The 18,364-nt window shown below is 48.0% G+C and overlaps 1 protein-coding gene across 2 annotated transcripts in view; it reads left to right on the forward strand.

The window, feature by feature from the left end:
• Positions 1–1,078: 1,078 nt before the first annotated feature.
• SLC7A5 (solute carrier family 7 member 5) overlaps positions 1,079–18,364 on the forward strand; it is a 38,442-nt gene continuing 21,156 nt past the window's right edge. The window contains exons 1-2 of one of the 2 annotated variants that reach the window (XM_065847963.2): positions 1,079–1,769; positions 15,508–15,633. In XM_065847963.2, the coding sequence (XP_065704035.1) occupies positions 1,184–1,769; positions 15,508–15,633 (712 nt within the window). In that variant the 5' untranslated portion in view covers positions 1,079–1,183. Of the gene's footprint in view, positions 1,770–8,078; positions 8,416–15,507; positions 15,634–18,364 lie in introns of those variants that run through there. The other variant, XM_071814570.1, reaches the window with a different exon arrangement.

Raw genomic sequence — 18,364 nt, forward strand, 5'->3', positions numbered from 1 at the left:
GAGGGAGTCTGGATGTGCTAAAGAATTGGCTCCTTGGGCAGTGTTGTGAATTATCCAAGTAAGTCTCCTTGGATGCAAAACCTTTGCCTTCACTGAGGTAGTGTGCTAGAAGTTGTTCATTTTGCCTGCCTGCTTGCCAGATTGGTGAATTTAATATTTTTCCTTTGCAAAAGTGTCTTTTTGGCGATCTTGTCATCCGCAGTGACAGGCAGTGCCTCTGCAGAAATGCAGGTGATGCAGTGACAGGGCCTTGGCCTGGGCTGGAGTGAATGTATCAAATGGGTCTCGTTGGCTTGGAGAAGAGGAGACTGAGGGGTGACCTCATTCATGGTTATCAATATGTAAAAGGTGAGTGTCAGGAGGATGGAGCCAGGCTCTTCTCGGTGACAGACAATGACAGGACAAGGGGCAATGGGTACAAACTGGAACACAGGAGGTTCCACTTAAATATGAGAAGAAACTTCTTCTCAGTGAGGGTGACAGAGCCTGGACCAGGCTGCCCAGGGAGGTTGTGGAGTCTCCTTCTCTGCAGACATTCAAACCCGCCTGGACACCTTCCTGTGGAACCTCAGCTGGGTGTTCCTGCTCTGGCGGGGGGATTGCATTGGATGGGCTTTCGAGGTCTCTTCCAACCCCTGACATTCTGGGATTCTGTGATTCTCTGAAACAGAAGTGTGCTGAAATCAGATGGGGCTGGGGGGACTCTGGGAGATGCAGGTTTTGCTGAACTTTAGGTTTGCACACACAGACACAAACATTCTCCTTCATAAGAACACGCAGCCCGGTGTCGGCAGAAGGATGAATGGTAACAAGCCTCCCCCTCTGGCAGCTGCCACCCAAGAGCCCCCCTGTACCCCAGAGGTGTTTGGGGGGCTGCACTGATCCCTTTGCCCCCCCTCTCCCCGCGGGATCTCTCGGTCCGCAGGAGGTGGATGCCCCAGGGAGGGGGCGGCCAACCCCGCCCCTGCGGGGGTGCCCGAGCAGCCTGGGGCGCTCCCCACCCTCCTTCCTCCTCCCTGCCCTCCTCCTCCTCCTGGAAAGGCGGCCGGCCCCGCTCCCCGCCTCGGCGGGAGGCGCTCTCCTCACACCGCCCACCGCCGCCGGAACAAAAGGGGCGGCTGCATGGTGGCGGCGGCGCGGCCCGCCCGGCTCCGCGCTCTCTCCCGCTTCCCGCTCCGCCACCATGTCGGGCGGCGGCACCGGCAGCAGCAACGGCGTGAAGAAGAGGAGCCCGGCGGGCTCGGCCTCCTCGCTGGCGCAGGAGGAGGAGAAGCAGGCGATGGAGAAGATGCTGGATGCGGCGGGCGGCGGGGCGCAGGAGAACGGCTGCGCCCGCTCGCCCGGCGCCGAGGGCGAGGGGGTGACCCTGCAGCGCTCCATCACGCTGCTCAATGGCGTGGCCATCATCGTGGGCACCATCATCGGCTCCGGCATCTTCGTCACCCCCACCGGCGTGCTGCGGGAGGCCGGTTCGCCGGGGCTGTCGCTGGTGGTGTGGGCCGTCTGCGGGGCCTTCTCCATCGTGGGTGCTCTGTGCTACGCTGAGCTGGGCACCACCATCACCAAATCCGGCGGGGATTACGCCTACATGCTGGAGGTGTACGGCTCCCTGCCCGCCTTCCTCAAGCTCTGGATAGAGCTGCTTATCATCCGGCCTTCCTCGCAATACATCGTGGCTCTGGTCTTCGCCACATACCTGCTCAAGCCCATCTTCCCCAGCTGCTCGGTGCCCGATGAGGCCGCCAAGCTGGTGGCCTGTCTGTGTGTCCGTAAGTACCCGCAGGTTCCTGCTGCCCCACGTGGCTCCCGCTCGCCATCGCCTTCCCCAAAAAGTCCACCCGAACAGCCGGTTGCCTTGAGCCCGTTGCTTTGTAGGAGAGGCACCATCTCTCCTGCGCTAAACTGGCTGCACACTGGGGTGGGTTTTGGCCGTTTTGAACAGCGTGAGTAGGAAATGTAGCCACATCCCTAATAAATTGAGCAAAAAATTCCCAAAGTGCCGGTTGTGTGCTAGCCAACCTCTGATTTCCAGCAGCGCAGCGAGCAGCGTGTTCGTTTTGCCCGTGCGCTGGAATGGGGTTTGTCGTGTTGGGGCAGGGGAAGATCCCCTGGTAGCCCTGCAGTGCTGAGATGCTGCGGAGCCTGGGATGGGCGGGTTTGTGCAGACACACAGGAGGATAACGTGCAGCTGGGAAATTATCTGTCACAAGCAACTGGTGCTGAACACGGCCTGTGCTGCAGTGCCTGATGTTTTCAGCACCAGTTTTGAGATGAGGCGTTTCTCGGCTGGGTGTGCACGGGTAACATGCCCAAAACCTGTGGGTTTTTTTGCTAGTAAACGCGGTGTCTGGTGAGAAGTCGCCTTGCAGAGAAGTTTGATCGTGCTGGGGTGAACTTGGGGCCACCCGTGTCTGCCAGGGCACACAAATCTCTCCTGCTGCAGTTTTTATCATGTTGCTGGTATTTTGGGGTCTGTGGTTTTGCCAGTGAAGCCCCATTTTTCCATTGATTGCAAAGTCACCCCATCGAAATCCGTTATTTAAATACAGGACCATTCATTTTCTGCCTTTCTCCCCTCATTTTCTATTCGGTCTGTGTTCCACTCCACTGGTAGTTCTTGTGCCATTGTGCAGGTGGATATTGGGAGAGGGCATAATTTTTGTGAGGCTTTTATAAAGCATTGATTTGCTGCACAAAGTTAGAGTTGTGTGATCTTTTTGTTTTTCCATTTTGAGGTTGTGAAGCAAAGTCTATGTGTTCTGTGCTGCCCAAAGGGAGATTGTGTTGGATTCCGTCCCCCTCTGAGCGTCGCAGGCGTTCAAAAGTTGCAGCACATGTTCATTATGGAAGATACATTTTCTGCAAATGTCTTCATACACAAACTGAGTCTTTGGTAGATATGGTATATGGCTGGTATATATAAGATAAATAACAGGCAGGGCAGCAAATTTCTTTTTTTTTGGGGGGGGGGCAAGATTGAAGCTTACTTATTCCCCAGCTAAATTTTTAGGAGTATCAGGGCAAGTAGATGGGTGTGTGGACTTTGCATCTCAAGTTTTTAGCGAAGCGTGTGTATTAAGGAAATACAGTCACCCAGCTGAGAAAGCTGTTGCAGGGTTAGAAAATAGTTCTGCTGATGGGTTTCCTGCCTTGGGAAAACCTGGTTTTAGAGCTTTCCTGCCAGTCTGTAATGTGGTTTCTTCAGTGGCACAGAAAAAATGGCCGTGCACGCACGTGGCTTCATGTGTTTTGCTGAGAAGGTAACAGCATTGATTAGATGGACTTTCTTACTGTCTTATGTAAGTCAAAGTTTTACTGTGCAAGAGCATATTGTAGTTGACAAGGCCTTTAATAACATGTTTCTAATAATAAGTAACTTTTCATCTGCGGGATCTCCCCCTAAATAGATGGGATGAGGCATCTCTATTCCCATTTTACAGATCAGAAAACAAATAGGGGGTAAAGCAGATTTGCCCGTGGTGGGACCTGTTCAGTGACAAGGTGGGTCACAGTCCAGAATTTCTTCATGCCAGGTCTCATTCACAGTTATGCTTCTCTAATAGGTCATATAAATGTCTCCAACTTGCTTTTGATAGCAATTTGTAGTTTTCCTGAAGCAGAATTTGTTTTCGAATCTTTATCTTGAAATTCCAAGGAAAAGGTTGCTGGTTCTACAAATCTGCATCATTTCCATGTGTTTCTTCTTTAAACTGTTTTCCTCACACACACACACACACACCCACCCCCCCCCCACTGGCTACTATTTTGTTTATGCTTTGAGTTGAATTTTTGTTTGTCTCCTTTGCTACAAAAGGTTGGTTCATCATGCATCGCCTTCAGCAAGTTCATTTTCTGTAACTTTGATTTTTGGAGTGAGCTTTTCGACTATCTGGTGCCAAAACCACATCATGAACTAGGAACAATAAATGGAGTAAATCTGGTCCAAGAACTCAGCGAGTCGCACAAAACTGCTACAGACTAACAAGCGGCTTTGTTCCATGGTTGTTCCAAACGTATCCTTACCCAGCGAGATATTATTTTTTCCCAAGAGCCCCAGGGTAGGAAAAATGACCTATTTGTGCGTATGCTCTAGAGCACATGTTAACAAGTTATCTCAAAGAGGGAAAGAACAGGTTAGGAAGCAATAGGGGAATTTGGGGCCCTGGACCGGGATACAGTTGACTTATTATTTAGCTAAACCCCAGCTGTCTAGAACAGAACCAGCTGTATTCTTTGTGAAGTTTGGATCTATACATAAAATGCAATTGGTGACATGGTTTCTAGTAAAAGGAGAAACAACAAAAGTTGCTTGTTTCCACTTTGAGTGTTACTGGTGTTGACCAGTTGAATAAATGATGTGTTGTTTGGTATTTGCCCCCATGAATGATAGAAATCAAATTCCCAGGCATTCAGTCTAAATAAATCAGTCTTGAAAGAAAGAATGAATAGTTGGAGTAGGGGATTTTGTTCCCCTTAAGGTGCTGAGGAAAACAAGTGTGTGGTAAGTAGAATTTAACTACAAATAGGTATTTTCTGCTATCAAGGTTGTAATCTACAGACAGTTGGTATGCAAGACTGTTCTTCCATAAGGCAACAGGAACGTTTATTATGGTTGCCAAATAAAAGTGTGGGAATTCACTACAGAAAATCTTCCTGCAGTGAGATGGGTCAGACTGTTAATCGTGAAACAGCCAGTGCTCCCAAGTCCTAAGAATTTGCAGGTTGGCTTCGTGCTTTTCAGGCTGCAGGTTACTTGGGTAACTCATAAGCTGCATGTTATTTTACCTGTAAGATTGGATGGCTGATACTTCTAGAACTGATAAATCATAAAAGCAAATGCTAAGGGGTAACAAACACAAAGTCTACCTGGTATCCAAGTATTTTTGAACAGAAAAAGTTCATGAAACCGAGAATTTGTGCGTATGTGTGAAAACCCGACAATAATTTGAATTCCCCTAGATATGATCTCATGTAAGCCAATTTTAACACTTCTGCAGAGGATGGAGGGACAGTTACTGGGTCCCGACTTTGCATATTTGATCACATCTACATTACAGTATCATATTGCACATGGCAAAGAATTAAATTACTAAGGATTCTGTACTTTGTGTCTTGGGTGCATGTTTGAGGCTATGCAGATGAAAACCCATTGTATTTCTTGTTGCCTCCTCTTTTTTTTCTCTTGAGAGCATCACAGTGGAACATAGATTTGCACTGCACTTCCAACATACTTGTATCTTTTTCTGCAGTTTTCTCCAATTTATTTTCACTTTCAATTAAAAAAAAAACATACTCTGTAACAGAATAGTTAGGTAGCAAGTGTAGTTTTGAAAGAATTTGTTGATTATATATGTTGCAGGACCACCTTCGCGTAGCAGAAGCAGAATCATTGTAGAATTGTTTAATCCTGCCCTTTTTCTCCCATTGAGGAGGTGGCGTCATGAGCAGTGCCGTGGAGCAGCAGCCAGCTGAACGTGCATCTCTGGCATCTTACGGTGCTCGTGGGTCCGATCCTCTTTTGCATTTCTTAAATTGGAACTGATAAATGTTAATAAAAAACATTTCTAAAAAAAAATCACAGAGCAGAACCTAATACACAGCATATGTGGATGTATCAAGGGTGGAAAGTTTCAAATTGCCCAGTAAAGATAATGCACATATTCCTTATTTCCACCTGTTAATTTGCAGAATTCTTGCCTGTTACAGCTCTTTGTGGTACAGAAAATTCCCTGTAGATTAGAGAAACGGGATAACGCTGTTTCCAGACCTGAGCTGGTTGTTGCTTGGTTTTCCACAGGTGGCTGAACTGTTCTTCCTACACACATTCTTAAGCACAGCCGGCCATGCACCCCCTGTGCGCTACATACCAGCTTATTCTATAATTTATTTATTTCTTGACAATATAATCTGCTCCACAGAAGCTTGAGAGACTCTGCCAGTCACATATAATTTTACTCTTGATCTTCAGCGTCAAATCAGTGGTTTGATTGTTAGCTCTGAAGCCATTTATCACTTATTAATTATATATGCTAATCTGGCACTAATAACCCCAACAATGCTGCAGCAATACCTGTAGCAAAGCTGCGGGATTTTAATCTTCAACATTTCTTCTGACTTCCTTTGCTGCTTCTGAAATACTATTTTGGGCACTCCTCCCGCACGCATGGAATTCCAGTGAAATGGTCACATATTTGTCTCTTTTGTCATGAACAGCCTAATAGTGGAAGAATTAGCAGCAGTCAGCGCGGAGCTGAGTCACGTCCAACAGCTCGTGTCCTATGGAAGCGTCAGTGCCCGACACCCACGCGCACGTTGTGACTTATGGACGGTAACAAGTCCCAGGGTTTGACAGAAGCGTTTAGACACGTGCCTTGAGCGCTTGCCAGATTACAGCTGCAGTCTGTAAGCGAATATTCAGTGTCAGCATTTCAACTGGAAGCCGCCTCTGTTGAAATCGGGAAGGTCTTTATTTAGTATTAGGGTTTTACTTGAAATCTGACAGTTTGGCTGTTTGAGCAGCTGGTTAAAGTGAAGCTGTGGGTGGATTTTGGACCCATCAGGTATTAGGTGGTAAGCAAGGCGAGTACAAGATACAAGTTATGCTTGTCTAAAATAAGTTTATTCTGCAGCATTGCTACTTGGAATTAATCTGCCAGGACAAGCAGGGCGTGAAGCTTTTAATGTTGTTTTTTTTTTCTCCTTCAAAAAAGTGGATTAAATGACTAAGCCGTATCAGTAAATATGCTTTTGTTTGATTGGGTTGGAAGGAAGGGGGCTTTGTAGAATCCCTGGTGTATGGGTAATGTTGCAAGACTGAGGTTGCTTTTTTAAATCTGTGTTTAATGAGAGAGAGTAGCATTAATGAAAACAGCGTCTGACACCAGCAGGACTCTCCTGAAATGGATGAAGGTCTGGAGGTCTCTTGAAACACAGCGAGCAGCTACTGCATTTCTTGGCACCCCTCTCTTGGCCTTCCCAACAAATGTCTCATTAAATTTTATTGTAGTTGAATGATTTACATTACCACTGAGATCCTTCAGAGCCTTTCCTGACATGAACAAATTGGGAAGGCTTTTTCAGAGGAGCTCTCCGTGGTCAGTGTAACTCAAAGCAGCATCACTGGGTATTTCAAGTATTCCAGTAGTCCCACGGTCGCGGTGTCAGATGTGGGCGGCAGATCCAACGTGATGGATGAGAAAGTGGTTTCTTGCCAGAGCTGGATTCTGACCCTCTGCGTGACATGGGTGGCATGACACAAGGTGAAAACCCGCCTGCAATTTTTCATCAAGTTCACGACCCAGGATTTAGTGCTCGATGCTGAAATTCAGGCACCTTCCTGTGGATTCGTGGATCCTAATTCAGCACAACTGTGGGAAGGTGCTTCTCTAGAAGTGTGGACCGGGTAAGATGCCACATTTTGCAGGTCCAGGAGCTGACAATCTGTTTAGCAAGGATGGTGACATGTCTTCAGGGCTTAGTGTGCACATAAAATATTAGTAAGTGTTGTTTTCTGTTAGAAAGATATTTCATAAGAGGTAGGCATGGTGGAAAAGATGTTTAGCTCATGATAGTTATGGGGTCCTTTTGATTTGCTGGGAATGGAAGAAATATGCTTCTTTCTCCCATGGCGAAGTCTATGTTTTGTTCGTCTTGCTGTGGTGAAATGACCTGCTTTGTGGAACCACTGCACCACGTAATCTAGAAACTTTGACAGTAAAACCACAAGTGTCTTTCTAGGGAGACAAAACAGTAACTCCTGCCACAGGCTGGGAGTTTGCTCGCCTGGTATTCATAAAGTCTTTGTAGTTTTTCCATGTACTGCACAGTTTGAACAGTGTATCGCTGCAGTTACAGTCTCTTGGTACCGAAACCATAGGTGCGTTTACAGGCTTGAGATCCAATCCCCGTGGTGTCTGCAAACCGTGAAATTCTTCACCGAGCTCATCCCCGGGCAGCCCTGGTGCCTTTGGCCCTGCCCGCGCTGCGCTTCTTGGCACAGCTCTAGAGAGAGACGGCAAGTAAGCGCTTGTTAATTTATTATTGCGGAATTCTGGAAGGTTGAGGGCGTGGATGCTTCTGAGATCCGCGTTGAAATGCCGGCATCATCCGTCCTGCTTGGCGCTGCCTTCTCTGGCTCCCAGCGGCTGTTCCAGTGTCAGGGGCTTTCTGGAGGTGAAAGGCAGCAGAGAGATGGAGCTGTGGGACGTTCAGGGTGTGTGGGGGTGTTTGTTGGGGACATCCTGAGCTTGTGGTCTCGGTTAGAGGTGGGTCTGGGGCTGATTCCTTTTCTTAAACTCCAGGGGCAGGGCAGCATTTGCCTTCTTTCACCTGTTGTTGGTTGGTGCACCCATTTCCCGATCCCTCAGCAGTGCTGTTTTGGGAAGAAAAATAGAGGAAACCGTAAAGCATTGCCAGGTATGTTTATTATTATAAGTTAATTTTAATATAGACACATTTGCTCTGGGGCCAAGCGCACCTTTCCAACAGCCTCGTGCCACTGTTTCCCTTCTACAAAACGATTGCTCTGGCTGTTAAGTTTGTCCCAGGACTTGTCCTTGAAGAAGCATCTGCAAGGTTTTTCCTTCTGCTTTTTCTCTTTACTACCTTGCAGGGCACAAGACTTCACTCAATACCTATCAAGCTGAAATTTCCCTGACCATTTTCTGTCCATGTCCTTGTATGTATCTTTCAGATTCTGCTATTAGAAACAGACACCTGAGACTGTTGGAGAACACTGTGGCACCACAGCCACCTAAATATAAAGTGGGGTTTTTTTGGCGTTAGTGAATATCCAAGGCACTGATGTCCTCTTGGTTTAAACCACTGTAGTCAGTACAGCGTAATTCCATGTTTATAGTGTGTGGAGTAACTCTGTTTTTGATGTGTCTATAACCATTTGTGGGCTTAGGCAGCAGTTCTGTTTAACATGTGTGGACCATTTTGTGTCTGTGCCGTGTGCTGGTGTCGTCCGTGTGGGAGGTTTCTTGGTGGTCACGGGCGCAGCTTGTCTCATCTTTATGTGAAACCGTGTTGCACCACCTTTGGTAGAAAACTGTTTGTCCACCACCTGCACTTTTTATAAAGAGTAAAAGGAGAAGCCTTTGCTGTCAGATGGGGAACTGGAAAGGAGCTGAGAATTGTTCTGTGAGGAGAAAATCAAGATCATCCAGAAGCAGATGGTAAATGGAAGCATCATCTTCCTATTTAAGGGCTAAGTGCTTTGGAAATGTGTGAGTTACAACAGGAATCGTTGCATGACTCATCCCCTGTGTGCTGAGGGTGTTAGAGCCCCTGTTTTCCTGGCAGGGGAGCTGAGGTGGAGGATTTCCCTTCATTCTCCCCCTTTCTTTTTCCACAAGTTTCCCACCCTACCACACATTTTCATTCTGGTCCTGTAGGATCAAGAATAGGAATCTCTGAATAACTTGCAGTAAGTTAAATGAGTTTACTTCTTTAAAGCAAGCTACTTAGATTTATCATTGTTCAGAGGTGTGTCCTGAATTATATAGGAAGCACTACAGGTCAAGACCAGGGCAATGTATAGGAGATGAAATAAAGGACAGAAGTGACATTGTGCGAGGCTCCCAAGGTATGTAGCCTCTCACACAGCATGAATGCAGATCTGCCAGTATCTCAAGAATTCTCACATCGTTTTCAGAAATGTTTCACCTGAAAAGCTGCCAAAGGTCTCGGGTTGAGCAAACTGCCATCTCCCCATCAGCAAGTTACCTATAACTGCTGGAACTGGACCCTTTTTTCCTGCATGAATGAGAACAAGTGTGCAGAGCTGCAGATTGCCTGTGGTTTCTTTGCTTTTTTCCCAGACGAAGCCTCCCTGAGCACTGCCTTTGCTCCATCTCTGATCCACAGCCGTGTTCCATTACCCAGGAAAGCTGTGGCTCTGCCTTTTTCTATAGGATAGTTGCCAAGAGCGTTGCATCATAAATGCATAAATGCCGAGCCGTGGGTTACCTGTATTAGAGCTGCATTCACGTAATGCTTGCTTTGGGCAGAACCACGTTCCCGCAGGGTGGTTTTACTGCGTCCTGCTTTGCTTTGCAGACACAGGAGCTGTTGTTACACACAGCGCGTCCATCACGGCCTTGTTCTCTGTGGGGATTGGCGTGATCCCTTTTAATGTCTGCTTTGTAGGGATTTGTTCCTGTTGTCATCTGGAAATTATGTTTGGGAAGTATCTTGGAACTTGGGAGGTCAAAAGAACATGTGCATAAAATGTGAGTTATTGGGGGGCGAGGTTCTGGGTCCTGTGTTGGGTTTTAGGCAGTTTATCCTTGGTTCCTGTCACTGATGGGGAAATGAGCTGACTCGGCAGGTGATGCCCGCGGAGCAGGTTCAGTGACGTGCCTGAAGCCAGATGGGTCTGTTAGGACAGAGTAAATAACTGAAGCTGGACCCGCTGCTTGTCTTTACAAAGCCAGACTTCTCTTGGAAAGCCTCTGGCTTCCCCTGTGGCTTGAGGGTCTTGAAACGGAGCTCACCTCCTCACCAGAAGAGATGAAGGTGTGAACACCAGTCACCAACGAGTCTCTTTCCTGCTTCTGTCAGATGTAATAAGAAGTATTAATAAAAGTACTCCCTCTTACATCTGCAGTCACAGCAGTTTTCTGGCTGCGATTATCCCAATTATAGAAAGCCTTTGGAGAGGGGCTGCCGGATCAGACCGGCCGTGTCACGTCAGGTCGTGCTGAAATCTATATTCCCAGGATGATTCCCAAAAACGGCCCCGGTGGGTCACGCTAAAGGTCTCACATGGCTGGCTTCTGGCACTGGCCTTACGAAAGGTGCTGCAGAAAGCGAGGCAGCGCCGTCTGATCTTTCCCTGCGTTGTGTCATTGCCCTGATTTACAGTGGAGCCGTGGCCCTGCAGCTCTGCCCCGTCGTGCGGGTTCATCCGAGGCGAGGGGAGTGGTGCCAGGGGCGTCCCGCAGCCCCCACATCAAAGGAATAAAACTTTCTGCTCTAAGAAACCCAAGCCCTGTGCTCTCCTGAGAAGCCGAGCAGCCACTGCGATTTGTCTTGGAGTTTACTGAAGAACTACTCGGTCTGTCTTTCCGTCTCGGTGTCTGTATGATTTTTTCCCGATGGGTGAGGCTGTAGTAACTCCACCACGCTCCTTTAGGAAAGACAAATATTATTCCACGGTGGGAAAAGCAAAGCAGAGAGTTTGTGACTTGAAGGGCTCTGAGTCACGACTGTCGTGGAAGAAGCTCAGCCCCGGTCAGAGTTCTTGCCCCAAGTGTTTTCCTATTTTTATGGAGCCTGTTTATCTGGCGCCGATATGTTTTTAAGGGCTGAATACAGACGTTTCCGTTGCTTTTCAGTTTTGGACTGTGTAGAAAGCTTTTGCCTTTTATGTACATCACTGCTGCCCCACGGTCCGTCCAGCAGACTCCGTACAGAACCAGAACACAAAAAAAGGCCCCAAAAAAGTATTTAATGTGGTGACTGAAGCAGCTGTTGTCAAAGAAGCAGAATGCCTAAACGGGGAAGGGAAAGACACTGTCACACCTCTAAGGCTTGTCTTCACTAACAGGAAAAGTGTGCTTTTAGATGCGTTAGCTCATCCTTTAAATATCCCTCTGTAAACAGGGAGAGATTTATTTTTAGCATAATCACTGGTCAAAGTGAATCCTGGATCCTCTGCTCCCTCCCCGTCCTCCCCGTTGGGATTCACCAGAGGTGTTTTTAGTAGATGAATTGTGATCTGTGCTGAGTGATATTTCGCTGTGGTTTTTTTTCTCCCCCCTGTAGCACAGACATACTGTAAGTTCACCTTGCTAACTTTTATTTTCTCCTCCCCGTGTGTCTGGACAGTGTCCCTTTTAGCACACTGGCTGGAGGCAGATATATCACAATCTGCTGCAAGGTGACAGAGCTGTGACTCTGCAAACCTCCAGTAATCCTGCCCTGCTGCTTGATGCTGAAAAGCCTCCAAGCCCAGGCATGCCATGTATTTCTAATTAGATGCTCCATATCTCTTGGGGTGGAGGGACCATGGGACAGGGGATTAAATCTGGGGGAGGTTTGTCTGGGTGGTTCTTTACTGATTGCTTTTGGCCTCGTACTGAAGCAGGTCAGGCAGATTCCAGCTTTGACCTGTGCAGGAGCCTGTGGGTACAGAGTGTCCTTCCCAATGGAAACAGCTCTGGGTCATTTCAGCCTCACCCGCTCCAAATGCCCAGACACCCCCAAAGTGCCAAAGGGAAAAAAACAAACAAACTGAAATTCCATGTTTACTTCTGGCTTTAATTCTTGTAGGATAAAAGGAACCTACAAGAGCGCTGGAGAGGGACTTTTTACAAGGTCATGTAGTGATAGGACAAGGGGTGATGGCTTTAAACTGAAAGAAGGGAGATTTAGATTAGATAGGAGGAAGAAATTCTTCTCTGTGAGGGTGGTGAGAGCCTGGCCCAGGTTCCCAGAGAGGTGGTGAATGCCCCATCCCTGGAGACATCCCAGACCAGGCTGGACGGGGCTCTGAGCAACCTGAGCTGGTGAAGATGTCCCTGCTCATGGCAGGGCTTGGAACTAGACGATCTTTAAGGTCTCTTCCAACCCAAACCATTCTATGATTTTTGGATCATGTGTATTTCTTTGTGAAGATGTTCAACCCCTTCATTTCTCCAAATTTTGAATGCTCTTGTATTGAGATGACACTAGATCCTAGGCGTTTAGTGGCGGGGAGAGCCCATGGTCCTGAAAGCCAGCATCGTATTCTGGGATGTGCAGCCTATTACATGGGGTCTGGCTTTGCTCTTCCCTGCGTACAGATCCCCTACAAGCAGCCTTTAGCTGAGCAGTATATAGGCGCGCACTTAAATCCTCTCAGCCTGTTGTGCTGTGGCTGTGTTGGGCTCTCAAATCTCAGTGAACAAATGATGCAACTCGTGTCCCTCCTTGCCTATGTGTGCTCTGAGTCACCAGGAAGTCCTGTGGCTCTAGTCTGATGGTTGCTATCAGACCCAGATACTGCCGTCCCTGGAGACCAAGCTCTCGGGCAGTCCGTGGGTCTGTCTGCGCCGGTCCGTGCCCCTTTGCTCCAGGAAGGCTGTTCCCAGCTCTGGCCTGGGCTCTTTGCGTTTCTCTGAACTCCCACCAGTGCAGTTGCTTTCCCACAGGCAGGGCAGGGTGGCAGTGAGCCAATAAAACCCTTTTAAATGTCCAAATACCCCTTCCTGGTTTTATTTCTCGGTTTACAGTGTATTGTGCAGGCTGTGGGAAGGTGCCTTGAGTCTGAGCCAGTGAGATGGAGGGAGATGGTGAGGGAGCAAAGCCAGGTGCTGCCCACACCCTGCAACCATCTCATGTTGGAGGTACAGCAGTGAGTACACGGTGTATCAGTTCTTCATCTGCACATCTGTGCTCTGGGTACCCCCAGCTGGGTGCTGGTGCGTAGCTGGGAAGTTACTTTGCCTCAAAGCAGGGGTGTGTTGTGGTTTTCCCTGTGATGCTCAGCATGGTGAAGGGTTCGTTTATCCAGCGGGTGAAGGGTTTAGAGAATAAGTCTTATGAGGAGCAGCTGAGGGACCTGGAGGCTCAGCCTGGAGAACAGGAGCTGAGGGGAGACCTTCTGATCTCTGAACTGTCTGAAAGGAGCTTGGAGCCGGGGGGGAGGTCCGGCTCTGCTCCCAAGGAACAAGCGCCAGGACCAGAGGAAACGGCCTCAGGTTGCACCAGGGGAGGTTGAGGTTGGATCTTGGGAACAATTTCTTCCCCAAAGGGCTGTGGGGCATTGGAACAGGCTGCCCAGGGCAGTGGTGGAGTCACCATCCCTGGAGGGGTTGAACAAAAGTGGAGAGGAGGTTCTCAGGACATGGGGTAGTGCCAGGGGTGGGGTAATGGTTGGACTCAATGATCTTGAGGGTCTCTTCCAACCAAAATGATTCTATGAGTTGAAGGTCTTAAGGTTGCTCTTGCTGGACAGCAACCAGGCCATGCAACTACTTTTATTTCTGCCTCCCACCTTTACCTGTCGCCTTCTTCTCCTGTTCTGAAGCAGCCTGTGCAGCTCAGCCCCACGGGGACAGGACTGTGACCAGAGACTCCACTGGCAACCCAGAGAGATTGGTAGCCTGATGCTGGGCATCCTTGCATCTCCTCCGGGGGTTTGATTAAGGCTGAAATATCTTCATCAAATGCTCTGGGCTTTAAAGCGTGAGTGCAGATGTGGCCTCAGGAGAAGGTGATCCGCATCCAAGCTGAATATTCTGGAGAGCAGCTGTGGTCGAGGCAGCGGGGTCCTGTGAGAATGAGATGCAGGATGTGGGAAAGAGCCTCTGCACAAGGGCAGGCACCAGCCTGGAATGGATCCCACTGGGAAAAGCCTCCAGGTCATGAAGAAAGGTCGAGATCTGCACCTCCCCGAGCCGCTTGGTAACTGGTCACCTCCAGGGGCTGGTGACAATCTGGCGTGGCGGCAGTGAGAGGTGGTTCTGTGCAAGGGCGGCGGGGAGGGGACGGCATCCAGCACAGGGGGCACTGTCATCCTCTGCATGACATTTGCCCATCTCTATAACAAGCAACAGGGGAGCGGGGAGAGAGCAGGGAGTGAAAACAGGGTGTGATTTGGGAGAGCAGTAAAGGTTTTAGCTTTTTTCTCTGAAGCAGGTGAAACTCAGCCAGTCAGCAGCTTTATGGCTTTAGTCAAGTTCATGCTGTCCCTTGCCTGGTAGGGGTGGCAGGAGCAGGCAATATATATGGGGAAAAAAGGGGGAAAAAAGCAGGAAATTAGGCTTCATTATTTGCATTAACCACAGAGCAACTGGTAGGTAGTGGGAGCTTCTTGAGAAGCAAAATACCAGGCAGGGAGGCAGCGTGAGTTCAGAGCAGCCACAGAAAATCCAAGCTGTTCGCTGCTCTGGTCGGAGCATCTCCCAAAGCCCCCAGCACCGCCCCGGCACTGCCGGTCGGGCGGATCGAGCAGAGGACGAGGGTTTCCTTCGATCCAGCGGCTGTTCCTACCGGTGCTGTTTGTCTCGCGCTTTGATGAATGGGTCAGGACAAGGACGTCTTTTCCTTTGTGTTTCTGTGGTGGACAGCGGAGTGTGGCCTCGGTGGCCTTTTAGGTGCTGTTGTTATACAAATAACTATATATCAGTTCTGAAAGCTTGTCCTGACATTTCTATGGTGTTTTCACACAACTGCAGTGTTCCATTGGATTGACTTAACAGGGATTGCAGCTGGGCGCTTTGGTGCTAATGGTTACAATAACCCTTTATTTATATGCCCTCAGAAATGTGCTTTCCAGTGCAGCAGGGCAGGTCCTTGTCCCAAGAACCGTGTGCACTATTCAAACTTCTCTTGCCCAAGCGAAAGACAGAATAGAGAAGTGCAGGGCTACAGAGCTTCACTTTCAAAAAGTTTCTGTTTTAGGAAGAGACTCTGTGTTTGCTTAAGTTTTAGCAAAAAGGAAAAGCTGACTTGTTACGAATGCTTTTGCATTTTAGGTGTTTGACTGAAAACTGACATGTCTCCTCTTTCCCCCAGTGCTGCTCACAGCGGTGAACTGTTACAGCGTGAAAGCTGCTACTCGTGTCCAGGACGCCTTTGCTGCGGCAAAACTGCTGGCCCTGGCTCTGATCATCATCCTCGGCTTCGTACAGATTGCAAAGGGTGAGTGTGGTTCCTTTTGCTTCTGAAGGCAGTGTGCAGTTAAAGCAAAGCCTGGGAATTAGGGCTAAAGCCTGAGTCCTAACCCAAGCATTTCAGAACCAGCTTTACGAGCGTGCTTGGGGGATATTGCCATTCCATGCTTTGCAAAGGGCTGAGTGCTTTTGTGCATTTTATCTGGGAGATTTCACATTTACCTCACTGAAATTATGCTCGATTTCACGCTGCTGGAACCCAGCACGTACCACTCAAGGTCTTTTCCATTTAGTTCGGTCACCGCACAGCCTCTCCCTTGAGATTGCAGAGCTGCCAAGTCTATGGGGAATTAAAACTTTGGTGCTTTGGCTCTTGGGAGTAATTTCTGTAACTGGGGGCTGGTCGTGGCCATTTGTTAGTAAGTATCTGCATGTGCAAACCAGCCCCCAGTAATTCTCATTCTTTCATAAACTCCCCTGCACACTTTGCTGCTTTGGGTCTGGAACAGTTTGGTTGAGTCCGTGGGGTCACACAGGGACACCTGGGTCAGGTGGGGCTGCAAAAACCCCATGATGAACGGGGATATTAGGGCTGTCAGCTGACACCAGCACACGTGTCTGTCAGGTAGCATCTACGAATGAAGATAAAAATGGGAAGATAAAGCAAATTTTCTGGTGGTTTTACTTGTTTTCTTCATGCACACTTCAAGTCCTCTCAGGGAGATACTTTTTCCAGAACCCATCTGGTTAACTGAGCCACACAAATGAGCTTTACTGTGTGCTTTTTTGTGCAAGTTTTGTGAAAATAAACTTTTCTTAGGGAACAGTACAGGCCCTATTTGCCAAATGTGGATAAAAGTCTATAGACAGTTCCTCTTGTCCCTGCACTTGCAAATCTGTGCGTTCATGTGTGCACGTGGGTCTTTTTAATTCCTGTCTCAGCCATGGGAGCCAGTGCTGTCTTTGCAGAATTTCTTGCTTTATCAGAGGTTTTATTTTCTCCGAGCTCAGTGCCTACGCTCAACAGGAACATTGTTTGAGGCTTATCACAAAATATACCTCCTTCCTCTTCGTAACTCCCCAGGCTGCTTTGCTGAACTTTGTTGTTTCTCTCTTAGAAGGAAAGGGATAAGTAAACATAAATCTCTGCTAGTTCTTTAACATTTTACCAATAAAAGGTCTTTACAATTGTTTTTTGCTTGCAGGTAATAATCTTAATTTGCTTCTCCACAATCACCCTCCCTCTGCACTGTGCTCCTGTCCTTTCGTTGGTGGTGAATCACTTTCTGCCCTGGTTCCTCGGGTATAAATTCGTATTTCCATTGACTTATTTTTGTAACCAATAAGGGATTTCAGTCTCGTGTACGAAAAAGCCCCACAAAACCAAACCAAAACAAAAACCAAAACACATCTTATGTTCTTCTGTCTGAGAAGGTTTTTATGTGTGATGAAGCCCATTACAGTTTCAAGTTTTTGTAGGTCTGGAGAGGTTGCTACGGCTCGTGTGCATCTTGCAGTACAGCTCATTTCATGTGCTGTTTAGTTTCCTGCTGAACCACCTGGCTGCTTCAGATGAAGTGAAGGATAACAAGATCAAAAGGAAGAGTTAGTCGGTAATGTCTGAAGGCAAAGACCTTTTCTTCCTGTCTGTGCACACAAGGCTCAACCTGGAGCAAACTGGTTCAGAGCAGGAACCACGTTTACGCCTTACCCTAAGTGGCACGTTACTTGTCCTCTGTTCCTATTTTACAACACACTGCCTGGGATTCTGCCTGTGGTCCACCATGGGTTTTATTAATCTCCTTATGGAAGCTGCAAGCTCTCTGGTAAATCCTTAAGAATGTGCAAGCCCCTTTCAGATGCCCTTCCTTTGCTTCCATGTATATTTTGCAACTTTCTCAACCTTTTCTTTAAATCCTGCAAGTTAACTTGATCCTTTTATGTAGCAGAGATACATCAAGAAACTGTCTTTTTGTCCAAGGAAGACACACTAGCATCACTTAAAGCCTACTGAAAATGGGAAAGCACTGTTCTTCATCTTCACCGGGGCAAGAAATGATGGGTACAAGCAGCGAGGCAAGGGAAATTTCAATTAGCAAGTAGAAAAACACTTTTAACTGGAACGCAGAGCTCAAGTAGATTGTCTGGGGGGGCTGCCTCACTGGAGATTGACAAGAACAGGTCAGTAATGCTTTTCCAGAATAGGTTGAGTTGAACCTGGACAGACCTGGCGCACCCGGGAGCCGCCGTGTCTGTGCTCCCGTGGCTGTGCTGTGCGTTAGTGGTTCCATCCCAAACTGTGGATCTTCTCCAGGAGAAACACTACAGACCCAGGTTTAAGTGCTGAACCTTTGGAATGTGTAACTTTTTTCTAAGAGCCTGTTTTATCTCTCAGGTGGGCAATCCTGTGTCCCGTACGTAACCACAGTGCCTTTGCTGCTCCTCTGTGTGCCCTTGTTGCCTTTTACACCCATTCCAACACCCTTTGGACAAAGAGGACTCTTCCCTCTACCAGGGTGGGAAATTGAGGCCCAAGCTGTTATTGGGGTGAAATAGGCACTAAAGGGGTTTGTCTGGGGCTGCAGTCGCAGTGGTGAAGGGGCCGCATGTTCCCATGTTGCTGCGGGCGGTACCTGAGCTGATTAATTTGCTTTAATGGGTCCTGTCCCATTGCTGATTTATGTTTACACTATCCATAAACAGAGAAAAGGAGCAATACCACTGTTTCTTGCTCAATTGTGGAAACTTCTGAGACTTCA

Source organism: Patagioenas fasciata, chromosome 13 (genome assembly GCF_037038585.1).
Source record: "Patagioenas fasciata isolate bPatFas1 chromosome 13, bPatFas1.hap1, whole genome shotgun sequence".
Lineage (NCBI taxonomy): Eukaryota > Metazoa > Chordata > Aves > Columbiformes > Columbidae > Patagioenas > Patagioenas fasciata.